The sequence below is a fragment of the Micromys minutus genome, assembly GCF_963924665.1.
Source record: "Micromys minutus genome assembly, chromosome: 8".
NCBI lineage: Eukaryota > Metazoa > Chordata > Mammalia > Rodentia > Muridae > Micromys > Micromys minutus.
Genome location: NC_137977.1, coordinates 58850421 through 58863290, shown reverse-complemented (window position 1 = coordinate 58863290; position 12870 = coordinate 58850421). Strand labels below are relative to the sequence as shown.

The window sequence follows — 12870 nt, the reverse complement described above, 5'->3', positions numbered from 1 at the left end:
CTTCTATGTGTTCTCAGGAAACACTTCTCAGAACATTTCACCTTGGTCATCTTGGTCAGTTCTTAATCACTGCTAATTTCTTAGCTACAGTTAACCAGCATCAATCATCCCAGTAATGCAAAGGTTTCACTTTAGTAGTTCTGGTGTCTTGTTAATCACAGCTAACCAAAACCACAGAATCTTCACAACTAAACAGCAACAGCCCTGATAAGAGTCTTTAAACTTTGTGAGCTTTCATATTAAACCTAGAATCTCCACTCAGAGGGCCCATCTCAATAAACTCAGCCTGATGTGGTTTTAGCGTCCTTCCACCACATCCATACACTTAAAATCATATTCCTCAGACTTCTGCTTGAAGGAATTAGGAAACTCATTAAGCTACATAGTAGTATAACTCATTTCCTTATGGACTACACTTTCTACCTCCCCTCTGGGGCCCTGCCTTGCCTTGAGTCTGGTGAAACTATTGGTGGGCTTTGAGGAACATAAGTATTGCTTTACCCAGCAGTTTCTTCAGAGAAAGTCACTGCTGGTTTGTCAGACTCTGAGGGACTAATTTTCTCATGTGAAAGAGGCATTATTTTAAGTGGTGGGGCTGAGAGCACTACTTCCTCAGTTGAGGTGAGGTAAGCCCTTGAGAATCTGAAGATTCAAAGTTCTCAGCTTCAACAGGGTCTTCCCACACAAGTGAGATAACACAGATCTAGGAAGACAAATATTGCATGTTCCCTCTTATGTGGATCTTAGCTTTGAATCTTTCAATTTGTGTGCATAACCTGAAGTAACTTTAGAAAATAGGCAACTAGTAAGAAACTGTTGGGGAAAGGTAAAAGACATCAGGAAAAGTGGAACAACAGGACTCAGGTTTTTTGAAGGGGGAAAGGAGAATAATGGGGAGGGGTAGATTAAAATTGGGAGATAGGACTACAAGGCAAAGAAAAGAGTGGTTAGAAGAAATAACTAACCCAAGGGAGATATATAAAGAAATAATCAAATGGAAATCTACCATGTTTAGGGACATTGCTTTTGTTTGCTTTGAGACTGGGTCCACTGTGTAGCTCCGACTAGCCAGGAGCTTGCCATATGAACCTGACAAATCTTGAACTCAAAGGTCTGCCTGCCTCTGCCTTCTGAGTACTGGAATTAAAGGCCCACAATACAAATCCTGGCAGAAACCTGTTATTTCATCAGTTTCCTGAACAAGGGGATGTGGGGGAGGGAAGACGGGGCAAGGAGGAGAGACTGAATTTGAGGTTGAGATTAAATGGAGTTTCCTACTACACAGGAGTTCGTACAAACACAAGCCGTATATTGTCAAATAAAAAAATTCTACTTGTAATTATGGGATAACTCCTTCTGGGGTGTTGGTTAGGAGGCTTCTAAAGACGCCCTCTGAACAATATAAGTTAGTATAATTGTCCTTAAAACCAGTTGCCGAAGACAACAAATACTTTGGTCACGAGATAGAAAAAAACAATCTGGTACCAACCTGCCATATTTGTGGGGAAATAAACTCATTCCTTTAGCATAAAACCTCATTTGGGAAGAGAGATTTGGGTGAAGACACGAATGGTTATAACTGCTTTCCTATGTTTGAATGACCTGATCCACAGAATCCAACCCAGGGGTGGGAAACAGTGGCTTTAAGCCTTTGAAGATCAAACAAGCTTTTCAGGCCAATGCACCATATAATCTGGAGTATCCCCAGAGAAAATGCCTGTCTTCTTCTGATTGGCTACCAACGGAAAAATCTGGCCTCAATCCAGGGGATTGCCTGTTATTCTAAAACAGGTTTATAGAATTATGCCAGGGTCAGGTGCAATGTACTCTCTCACCCATGGGTTGCTATAGCGAGCCATGATGGTACTGACCCATCTGATGACTCCACTAGTGCTGGAGAACATGACCATGAGAATGTTCTCAGGTTGTAGGACCTTAACAAGGGGCTGGCAGCCAATCATACTACCCCTTTCAAGCTTACCAACAAATTAATATGTCTGCTTTAAGGGCACTGAGAGAATTGTCCTCCAGAGGGGAAAACACCTGGTCACTGACTGAGATTTGTCAAGGCCAGAGGGACCGTATCCAGTCTTTGTGACCTTGCTCCTACAAACAGCCCAGAGTGAGGTGTGTTACAGCGGGCAGGAAGACCTTAGGGCTTTACAGTTTTTCCAGTCTTTGAGCAGAATGACTGGAAGAACCCAGGCCAGAGGCCAAGGTGTTTTGCTTTTCTTCTCAGTAAACTTCCAGAGACTTTGTATGCAGAACTGCTGCAGGACCTAGAAGTCAAGCTACGGTGGTGCATTTAAGAAAGAAGAAAAGAAGCAGATAAACAGTCCCGAGTGAGTGTGAATTGTTAGCATAAGCACTGCCAAGTCATAGACCTCAACCCCTCGACTGAAGGAAAGCGCCAGGCCCTCCTCTGGCCTAAGTGCAGGTGTTGACAAATGTTTGACCTCTAGCTAAAACCAATGTGTGCATAAAATAGCAACTGCACCCTAGACTTTACCCATACAGAGTCCTTCTAGTCAGCTTAGCTAGCACACCTAATTAATGTGCTGAGGTTTGTTGCAGGATCTGGTTGATAGGCAGGTGAGGGCAGGCACGAGATAAGACAAGGCCTATGGTTGGGCAGTGAAAAAGTAAGGCGGGTCAGAGTTTTGGAAATGGGGAGAGATAGGGGAGGAGAAGAAGCCAAGATAGAGAAGGAAGAAGATGGAGCCCCCTCCGTGTGGCTTTAAATGGCCACAGGTAGCTATGAATATCTTATAAGGGATGGATAATTACAGGAAAATTTGTCTTATCTAAGTGGGCAGTTTATGCCAATATCAAATGGCTCTGGGTTTATTGTGTGGATATTTTGTGGAGTGAGAATTTACTGATATAAATCTGATTGATGAATTACAAGATTCTAGAGTTTTGATTTTGTCAGGCTAGTGGGAATTGTGACAATAACCACAGGGGGGTGGGGGGCAGATAACCAAGAGGGTTGCCACTGCTCGGGACAGAGAGTAGCTTGAAGTAATGTGGCATGGTACACTGGAACCTTTTGCCACTTTAAAAATATTTACTGCTACAGCAAGATGCAATTGGTGCGTCTCCATGAGAGTGCAGTTCTCACCTTACTCCTGCTTTTCTGTATGTGTCTATCACTTCTTCCTGCCCAATTGCATCAGTGAAGTTTAGACCCTAAACTGTACAGGTCATAGCAAGAAACAAAGGCTTTAATGTTTTCTTATTAATATTCTCAGCATGTACCGGATTTTGAATTGTGATGTTAGAAAGTTCGATTATTGATTAATGTATTACTGTTGTTGATATTTGAATTACTGACTTGCATTTCATTTAAAAAGATCAGTAAATAGATTTTTTTCAACTTGGGATGAGGGCAGAATTTCCAACACTTTCTGAAAGGCTCTTCCACATAATTCTGCCATTTGGAACTATGCGTCTATGTGAAATTTTGATCTCACATAATCTTGGTGATTATAAAATAGAAACATCAGTCAACTCTAAAAACATTGAAAGTGCTATTAGTTCTTCATTATGAAATATTCACCCAAGATTTCATTCTTCATGTGAAATAAGTAGAAATATCCATTTTGCTTGTATCTTTAATAAATAGTAAAAATATATATAACAACGAATTATTTTAAAATAGATGTATTATCAGTTTATGTTGGATCTGTGTACCTACCTATTTTATACGCTCATATAAATAGGTCTTTTAACAATTTTCTGAGTGAAAGAGATCATGAGTGGGAAACTTTAAGAAGTTATAATCTTGGGGCTGGAGAGATGGCTCAGCGGTTAGGATTACTGACTGTTCTTCTAGATGTCCTGAGTTCAGTTCCCAGCAACCAGTGACTCACAACCATCTGTAATGGGATTTGATGCCCTCTTCTGGTGTGTCTGACGAGAGCAACAGTGTGCTCATGTACATTTTTATAAAACAGTTTTAATCCTGACATACTGAGGCTTTAAGATTGATGGTCTTCTTAAGACCCTTTTAGCATCTAACTGAAAGGCTTTGCATTTAGAGACTAAGACAGGTGCTCAGGTGAATTATTCTTTTGGGTAAGAGATTCATTAAATGAAATATTAATTTTCAAAAGGACAGGAATAGAACAGCTTGGCAGGAACTCGGGGGGAGAGCTCAGACCCATGTAGTAGAGTAAAGGTTCCCTATGGGCCTCAGTAAATCCACAGTGAACATTTATAGTCAGACTCTCTCTGATTCCAGGTGCTCGGGGGAGGAACGAAAGTCTTGCCTTTTGAGGACGGAATATATGAGCTGTAGGGTATGGCATGAGGAGAGAGGAGAGATACTCTAGATTATGTGTGTCTGTCATACAGTTTGGAGTGTGTCAGGGCCAGTATGCAGAAGCAGCTTGAGGGAGGAGGAAGACACTACAGATAGGCAAGGTCTGGGCAGCGTCTAGTCTGGGTTCTAACAGAGAGATAATAAAATCGGTCACTTAGTAGTATGGGGCAGTCGGGTCCAGGGAGATCCATAATATGGGTGTGTGTGGGGGGGTGTTACTCAGGTTGGCTGTATTTGTATGGGGGAACACAAAGAGTCTCAAGGGAATGAGACAGTTGAGTGGACTTCAACAGATACCTGGGATTTCTCAAGGTTCAGCACCTCACACGCTGTTTAAAAAAAGGACTTCGGTAAATTTATGGAGAGAAACACCTTCAAAAAGGAAAGAGGGGCAGATGAAAGGGAAGAGGAAGAGGTTCGGATCTCTATACCCCACCATTTTGTATCTTTTCTCATCATCAAGGTAAATGGCACTCAAAGCACACTGTTCTTAGACCTTGAGAACAGCTCCCCTGGAACTGTGCAGTGTCTACTAGGATGTGAAGTTTCTCAATCTTTTATGTCTCGTGTTCTAATTAGGTAAGACTTGCAAAAGCAGGAATCTCAGTACTTGCAAGACTCATAGAATTTCACAGATATACTCTTAAATATTTTGATTAAAGGAAGAGCAGGGGGAGTGAGAGGGTACAAGAGGACCATGGGGGAGGGGTAAATGAGAGCACAGAATAATAAATATTATAGATGTGTGAAAATGTCACAGTGAAGGCTGGAGAGATGGCTCAGTGATTAAGAGCACTGACTGCTCTCCAGAGGTCCCAAGTTCAATTCCCATCAACCACATGGTGGCTCACAACCATCTGTGATGGGATCTGATGCCCTCTTCTGGAGTGTACTCACATACATTAAATAAATAAATAATTCTTTAAAAAGAAAATGTCGCAGTAGAAACCCATCATTTCGAATTGAATGTTAATGAAACAATTAGATTTTAAAAAGTAAGAGCAAAAGATAAGAAAGATAGAATCTGATTCCTTACATTTTTCTTGAACTTGGAGTTTCCTCGTGCACATGACTTCATTCATGAGTTGCTTCCTTGCCTCCCTTTCAAGTGCCAGCTCCCGATCCTTCTCGGCCACCTTCTTTGCCTTTATGTCCTCTAGTAGTTTGTCCAGTTCTTTCTCCTGGGCTTTTTCTTCCTTTTTTCTCTGCACTAGATAGTCATTGTATATCTTCTGTTCTCTTCCTATGTCTTCCTACATAGCATAGAATTCAATTCATGTTATGAGAACACATCAGTGAGTAAGAACAAGTATATTGTTAAATTATGTGGTAATTTATTTGATATGTGAGCGTGTGATGTGATGTGTGTGGGTGGACACACATGTGCCATGGTGTATGTGTGTGTATCAAAGGACAACTTTCAAGAATAGGCTCTTTCTTTCTACCTGGGGATAGAACTAAAATCAATAGACTTGATGGTGGTCTTCTTTATCTGCTGACCTTTCTTGTCAACCCCATGGCCAGCCTTGAAAGCAGTCATCCTGAAAGGTACAATCCTAATCTTGTGGTGCTATGTACTTAGGCATACACTGATATACTGCTGTGTCTTCGATTTACTTCAAAGGACTCCGAGTGATTGTAGGTATAGACAACACAAGAACAGACTTTACTTGAAGGTTGCTAAAACTTGTTAAGAACTTAAGGGGATTCAGGCCTTTTGTTTTTAGTCTGAAATGTTTGAGAACACATTTTCCAGAAAGTTGGTTCAAATACTTTCTCAGAGAGTTTCTTAGAGCAGTTGTTAGCACACCCTCAATGCTCTACAGTCTTAACATCAACAAAGAGACACCTCACCTAAGAGACTCTAGGGAGGGCAAGTAAGGACACACAAAACATCATTCGACATTGTTAACCATTAAGGACATGCAAGTTAAAATGACTTACTAGTCAGTGTGCACCGTACTAAAGCAAAAAGGGTGACAATATTGAATGCTAAAGAGAATGTGGAGAAACTAGAGTGCTCATGACTGGCTGCGGGGACTAAAGCTATCTTTTAAACTCTTCCCTTCCTTCCTGACTTATTCCCCCTCCCTCTCTTCCTGTCTATTGTTAGAGACTGAGCTCAGGGCCTTGCGCAATACAACACACTGAAAGTAACAACCTATAATAAGACTGACAACTCAACAGACAGTCCGACCGGCATTTAGTAAGCGCTAAATAAATATCTTACTCTCTTCTGCTTCTTCTTATCTGCCTCGTCCTGCAAGTCTTTAAGGGCCCTTCCCACAAGTTTCATGTTCAAGTCCAGGTCCTCTCTGTACTCCTGCTGCATAGACTCCAGCTTCTCTTGCACGGCTTTTTTCAAACTGTTCCTAGTTTCCTGTCTCATCTTCTGCACCTGGAGCTTTCCTTGTTCGTCCTCTCGTTTAATCTGTGCTTTGCTCTGCTCCTAAGGAGGAGTAATGAAGACAAATCAGCATAGTTAAGCAAAGCGAGTTAGACCACACGTTTTTGTCGTAAGGGGTAAGCCTAAGAGACTTCTTGGAAACGGACACACACGACTCCGTTTAGAGAGGCTGTGGAAGTGGAGCTTGCCTTTCGATACAGCTGAGTCCGCCATAAGGCTCTATATGTGGTTGTAAACTAAGTATTGAGTAGGTGTGTAGTCCAAAAACGACCCCTCAAAAAAAGGAAACGATCTTTGACCCCAGTGCTAAACAATTCGCCATCATGCCCAACATGCTGGCCCCGTCTTCTGGGCATTATGCTTCTGTGCACATCTGCGCATCTATTATTAAGCGACAGTGAGACTTCAAACGTGAAAATGTGGTTAACAGACCAGCCCCATGCTCCAAACAAACTATATTAACAAGCGGGAAAACAGCTGCACCCGTGGAGCCCGTCGCTACAGGGCGGTTGAAAGGGCTCACCAGGTTGCGTGCCTCCTCTTCCTTCATCCTCCGCGCAGCCTCCCTTTGCGCCTGGATGCTGGTGACCTGAGCATCCAGCCCCAGGCGGGTATTTTGTACCAGATCTCTCTGTCTCTTCTCATCTTGGGCTTCTCGTCTTTCCTTGGCTAATCTGTCTTCCTCCCAAAGCCTGGCAAACAGCTGCTCTTCCACCAGCTTTTGCCTCTTCAGCTCCTTGTTGAATTCTACCTGCGCATTCCGGTCCTCAACCACCTTTTTCTCATGGATACTAAACAATTTAGTGCGGAGCTCCTCACAGCGTTCCCTGAAAGGGAAAATTTTAAAAGAGCAAATCCCGGCATTTTAGGAAGTACGGCTGTATTTAGGAGTGTGTCTTCATAGTGAAAGAGGCCTATGAAACTGGGAGTCCAGACGTACCCCACCAGTTCCAGGTCAGAGACACCATCCTGGTCGGACACCATCGAGTGGGAAAACCTAGAACCTCACTGGAAGGGGCCATATCTAGTGCTTTTGACAACTCCTAGCAGTTTTATTGGGGCTTGGAGTAGTCACGGGTGTGGGAACAGACACAGCAGCACAAATACAGACTCTTCAATATTTCCACACATTGAGATCTGCAATGGATGAGGATTTAAAAGCCCTAACAATCCATATCTAAGCTTGAAGAGTCACTGACCTCCCTCTCAGAGGTGGTCTTGCAAAACAGAAAGGGCTTACTGTTCCTTAAGATAGAGGGCTATGTGCTGCCTTAAGAGAAGAATGTTGCTGTTACATAGATCATTCAGGGGGTGATTAAAGACTCTATGAGTAAGCTGAAAGAAAGACTGGACAAAAGGAAAAGAGACAAAAACCAAACAAAAAACAAAAATGGTTTGGGAGATGGTTTAACAGATCCCCACGGCTGACTACTTTAATTTCTTCATTAGTGAGGCCTCTTTTAATTTTGCTTTTGCTTCTTACATTTGGACCATGCATCCTTAATAAGTTAGTAGTTTTCGTTAAAGAAAGAGTTAGTGCAGTGCAGATTTTAATGCTTCGCCAGCAATGTCATGCATTAAAGGACTTCGAGAGGGCTGAGGAGCAGGATACTGAGTTCTAAGATTAGAGCTAGCCACTAGAACAAGTGGGAAATGAAAGAGTTAAAATTTTAAGTTGGCCCCACTGACCCTGCCTTGAGGACAAGTATGTCTCAAGGCTAAGAACAAAATAACATATTCAAAGAAATGGCCCAACCCCAGACCATCTGGACTCGATAAGGTGTGGCTCTGCAGTCCTGAGAAAAACAAGTATGAAGGTCAGTGTGCCCCAAAATAGAGTGGCCTAGAGTTGAATCGTGTACAAAAGAGACAGAGTGTGCCAATTTAAATGAACCAATGAAATTGCTATGCTCCTGTTGCTAACTGCTTTTGTGATTTTTCCCTATAAATACTTCTCCTCATTTGAGTTTGGGGTTGACTCCTCTATCTCCTTCGTAAGACTCATGTTGTCCCCAGAGCTCTGATCTAAATAAACCTCTTGCCTGATTGCAGCAAGATAGGGTCTTCGTGAGTTCTTGAGTTCGAATTCTCCCAGTACTTGAGTAAGGGGCTTCCCCAATTTGGGGGTCTTTCAAAAGTACCAAAATAACCTGAATGCTGGCCATCCAGACAGAAAAAATGTGCAACAACAGCAGGGAGGGAGGCAGGTCCACAAGGATGTCACAAGATGCAAGCACTGCTGTCCTTAGGCAGAACCAGCTTTGAATCCTCGCTCTGCCGATGCCTGGAAGACTTTGGATCAAAAGTTTAACTTATCTAGCTAGATGTGGTGGTGCATATCTTTAGTTCCAGCAGGGGCAGAGGCAGAGGCAGAGGCAGGCAGTTTTTTGAGTTTGACGCCAGCCTCACGTACACAGCGAGTTCTGGGACAGCCAAGTACATAATGAGAGCCTGTTTCAAAAGGCAAATAAAACAAACAAACAAAACAGAATTAACTCATCCTGGCCAGTTGCCTCATCTTTAAAACACCTACCCAGAAACCTTTCCCTCTGGGTTCCTAGGTCTGAATCCACTCTTTGCAGCGGTGCCTCAACCTGTGTTCACTGCTCATGGTAGCACGTTTCTTTCCTACTGGCTTCTGCTAGGAGGGATCAGGGTAGGTGTATTGTTAATGAGATCTCCTGAAGGAAATTAAATTCAAGGTCTGAAAACTCATGTAAGTTGGGGCAAAAAGGGTAGTCTGTAAGCTTAAAGGCCTAGGACTGAGAACGCTGTAAAACAAGTCCAGGCATGTCCAGCTAAGCCCATTGTTAAAACATCCCTGAGGCTAGGTTAACTGACCATAAAAATACAATAGGAATGCAGAAGCTTGTCCAGGCCTTTTACAACTGAGTCAGGTCACATGAGCCCCGCCGGAGTCTATTTAAAAGTTACACGTTAACCACGTTTTCCTGACTTAGATGAGCATCTGCTCCACCAGTCTCCTGACTTCCTGACTGCACGTACTGTTCTGCTGATGCATAGTCACACTGTGGGTGTTGGGTGAACCTTGTACTCCGGCTAATTCTTCCCAGCCCCGACCCTCTCCCTATAAAAACCCCTAGTTTTCAAATCGCAGGGTCGATTCCTCTGTCTCCTGTGTGAGATACGTATCTGCCCAGAGCTCCGCCATTAAATTGCCTCGTGCTTTTGCAACAAGAAGGTCTCTCGACTTTCATTGGGTAACCCCGTGTCCCGAGACTCAAGTGGGGGTCCCCGGAAGGGGGTCCTACACCTTAACCTGTGTTCACTGCTCATGGTAGCACGTTTCTTTCCTACTGACCTCGGTTAGGAGGGATCAGGGTAGGTGTATTGTTAATGAGATCTCCCAGTGACTTGGGAACCTAATTCATTTGTCTTGAGTAAAGTGATCTAATATTCTATCCAAGTTTGACATAATCTCAATATTTATTGAAGCCAGGAATAGTGGCAGTACTTGGGAGGCTAAGGTAAGAATATCTTTAATTTAGGGCCAGCCTGGGCTACACACTGAGCTTCATGCTGGCTTGGGTTACGATGTTAGGTCTTATCTCAAAAAGTACCCATTTGGGCTAGTGAGATGGTTCATTAGTTAAAAGCTGCTCTCACTGAGGACCCTAGTTTGATTCCAGCACCCAGTAGCTCATAGATGTCTGTAACTCCAGTTCCAAGGCCTTCTTGGGGACTAGACACACACATGGTGCCCTTATATCCATGCAGGCAAAATGTTCAAAAATATAAAATTATAAAATAATAACAAATATTATTTAATTTATTAAACGAATTAAAAAGGCTAATGACTATATTTTAAACACTTCCAGGAAATACTGAACTTTCTGAATCCTTTCTGAGGATTAAAGTCAGACATATGAAACTGACATTCATATCAAGTGACAGTCACTACATCGAAGAGTTGAATAAAAAAGAAAGCAAAATGAAAAAACCAACCTGATAATATAATAACAATTTAAAGGTTTGTTTTTATTATTTTCTTTAAGTATGTGTGCGCGCGTGCATGTTCATGCATGCATGTGTGTGTGTGTGTGTTTCTGTCTACATGTGGGTATGTGCACATGAGCACAGGTACCAATAGACTCTAAAAGAGGATATGTGGAGAGCATTTTTGGTACCTCTGGAGAGTTGGTGGCGAATACTCTTATTTTACCAGGACATTCTAAAGCTGACCAAAGGCAGGAACCAGGCCTTAGAGCTATGCCCTGAAAGGGCTATAAGGAAGTACATTTGCATCTGAAGTTCAGGGCAGAACCCTGAGGAATGTAGCTCAGGGTAGGGCAGATTCCATGAATGTGGGCGCAGCAGTCTCCTTGTCTCTTAGAACCCCCTTTTTGTCCCTGACCTTTACACCTGGCCTCCAGAAAGATGTTTGCAGGATCTCTGATTGTTAACTTACTTGTTCCCTGTCTCAGAACTGATCTTATCTTTCTGCATGTAATTAAAGTGGTTTAAAAGAGGACTAAATACACAAGGCTTTGCTTCAGCCTCAAATTGGGCTGAAGTCACGTTACAATTTTAACTAGCCATGTCTTTCTTCCTTCAGTCCTCGCTCCAGCCCTGGGGAACCTGTTGTCTGACCGAGCTGGTCTCTGACAAGGAAATCAGCTTCTCTGGAGTGGGTCTTACAAACGGTTATGAGCAACTGGACCTGTGGGCTGCAAACAGAGCTTGGGGCTTCTGTAAGAGCAGCACACAGCCTTTAACATCACGACAGCAATTCTGAATGTCCATCTCCATGAGAGTCCAAGGTTCTGCAAATGATGGCTATTTGTAGTCTGTGTCGGGAAGTGGATCAGAAGCCCAGGTGGTCAGAAAAGATCCTGGTGCCAGCGAAAACCAGAGAGTAATAAAGAGTGGTCCATCGCATACTTGGCAGATGGAGAAATGGCAGCCACAGGGGGACAGACCAATTTACTAAACAATTCCTGGGCCAGAGTTTCCAAGACCATGTCTCCAGGAGCAGCGCTGAAGTTGGTAAGTACTATCTCATTTGGCACTTGGCGCTTCCATACTTGGGAGACGAGCACTACAGCAGGACTTTAAGACAAACTGAGCCCCTGTATTTTAAGCGACATAGGATGTGATCGCCAAGATTTAAAGTGTGGTTCCTGGTTATGATTTACTATAAGTTAGCATTCCTGAATCATTTTTAACATGCCTGTTAAAAGGCAGGATTGTCCATTTAAGACAGTAGTCACCCTTAAAGAGGACAGTTTCCACAGCTGGAAGAGAACAAGCTATGCTCCTGATGGCTACCTCTTGTGCACAGGGAATTCAAAAGCCAATCTGTGTGCCCGACAGCTCTTAGTTTATCCTGGCTCTTCTGTGCCCTTTGTTGAACTAAATCCCTGATGCTAAGGGTCCATTAGCCTCACAAAGGCTTAGGGGAGTTCACGTTTCCTCTGTTCATGAGGTTGCTCTGGGGACTTTCTCAGAAGAGTTTCCTCTGTGCCCAACACCCACCTATCCCAGGTGCTCCAAGGTCATGGGGACTCTCTCCCTCTAGTTCCTCTCCCTCCCTTCTCTTCACCCTCTCCCCACCCCTTTCCACTCACCTCTCTCTCCTTCCTCTCACCTCTCCCCTTTATGACCTCTTCTCCCACATGCTGTACTGTTTCCTGGTAAATGTTCTCCCTCCCACCTAAAGGATCTATCATGGTCTTGAGGCTCTTTGTCCTAATAATTGCCATTTCTGAAACGAAATGGACGTATCTTCCTCCCTTCCTGGACTGTGGTTCTTTTGTTGTTCTCTCTGTAATCTGCTACATAACAAACCCAGGTTCCTGCCGCTTGTATACTCTCCGGAATTATTACCTGAATTGCTGTTCTAACTTTTCAGCTACAAAATCCTGCCTCTCTTTTTCCTTCTTCTCTCTTAATAACTTGGTTCTCTCTCTCATTTTGTCTTTTTTCTCTTCAAGGGTTTCTCCTTTCAATTGCATTTCAGAAAAATATTTATTTTCTTCTGATGCCAAAAGCTCACGTAGCCTGAAACAAATGAACAAAATGATTAAGTAATTAATTAATCAAAGTTATCATTCCAACTGAGTTTTTGTTTTATTGAATTTCTGAATTAGTATCTAAGCATGTTTTAAGAAATGAAAGG

General features: G+C 42.9%; 1 protein-coding gene across 1 annotated transcript in view; it reads right to left on the bottom strand.

Annotated features, from left to right (window-relative positions):
* Positions 1-12870, bottom strand: part of CFAP53 (cilia and flagella associated protein 53) — a gene marked incomplete at both ends in the record, with an annotated part of 105964 nt that overhangs the window by 81941 nt on the left and 11153 nt on the right. The window contains 4 exons of the mRNA XM_080919756.1: positions 5361-5577; positions 6555-6773; positions 7255-7558; positions 12579-12752. Of these exons, the coding sequence (XP_080775882.1) occupies positions 5361-5577; positions 6555-6773; positions 7255-7558; positions 12579-12752 (914 nt within the window). The remainder of the gene's footprint in view (positions 1-5360; positions 5578-6554; positions 6774-7254; positions 7559-12578; positions 12753-12870) is intronic.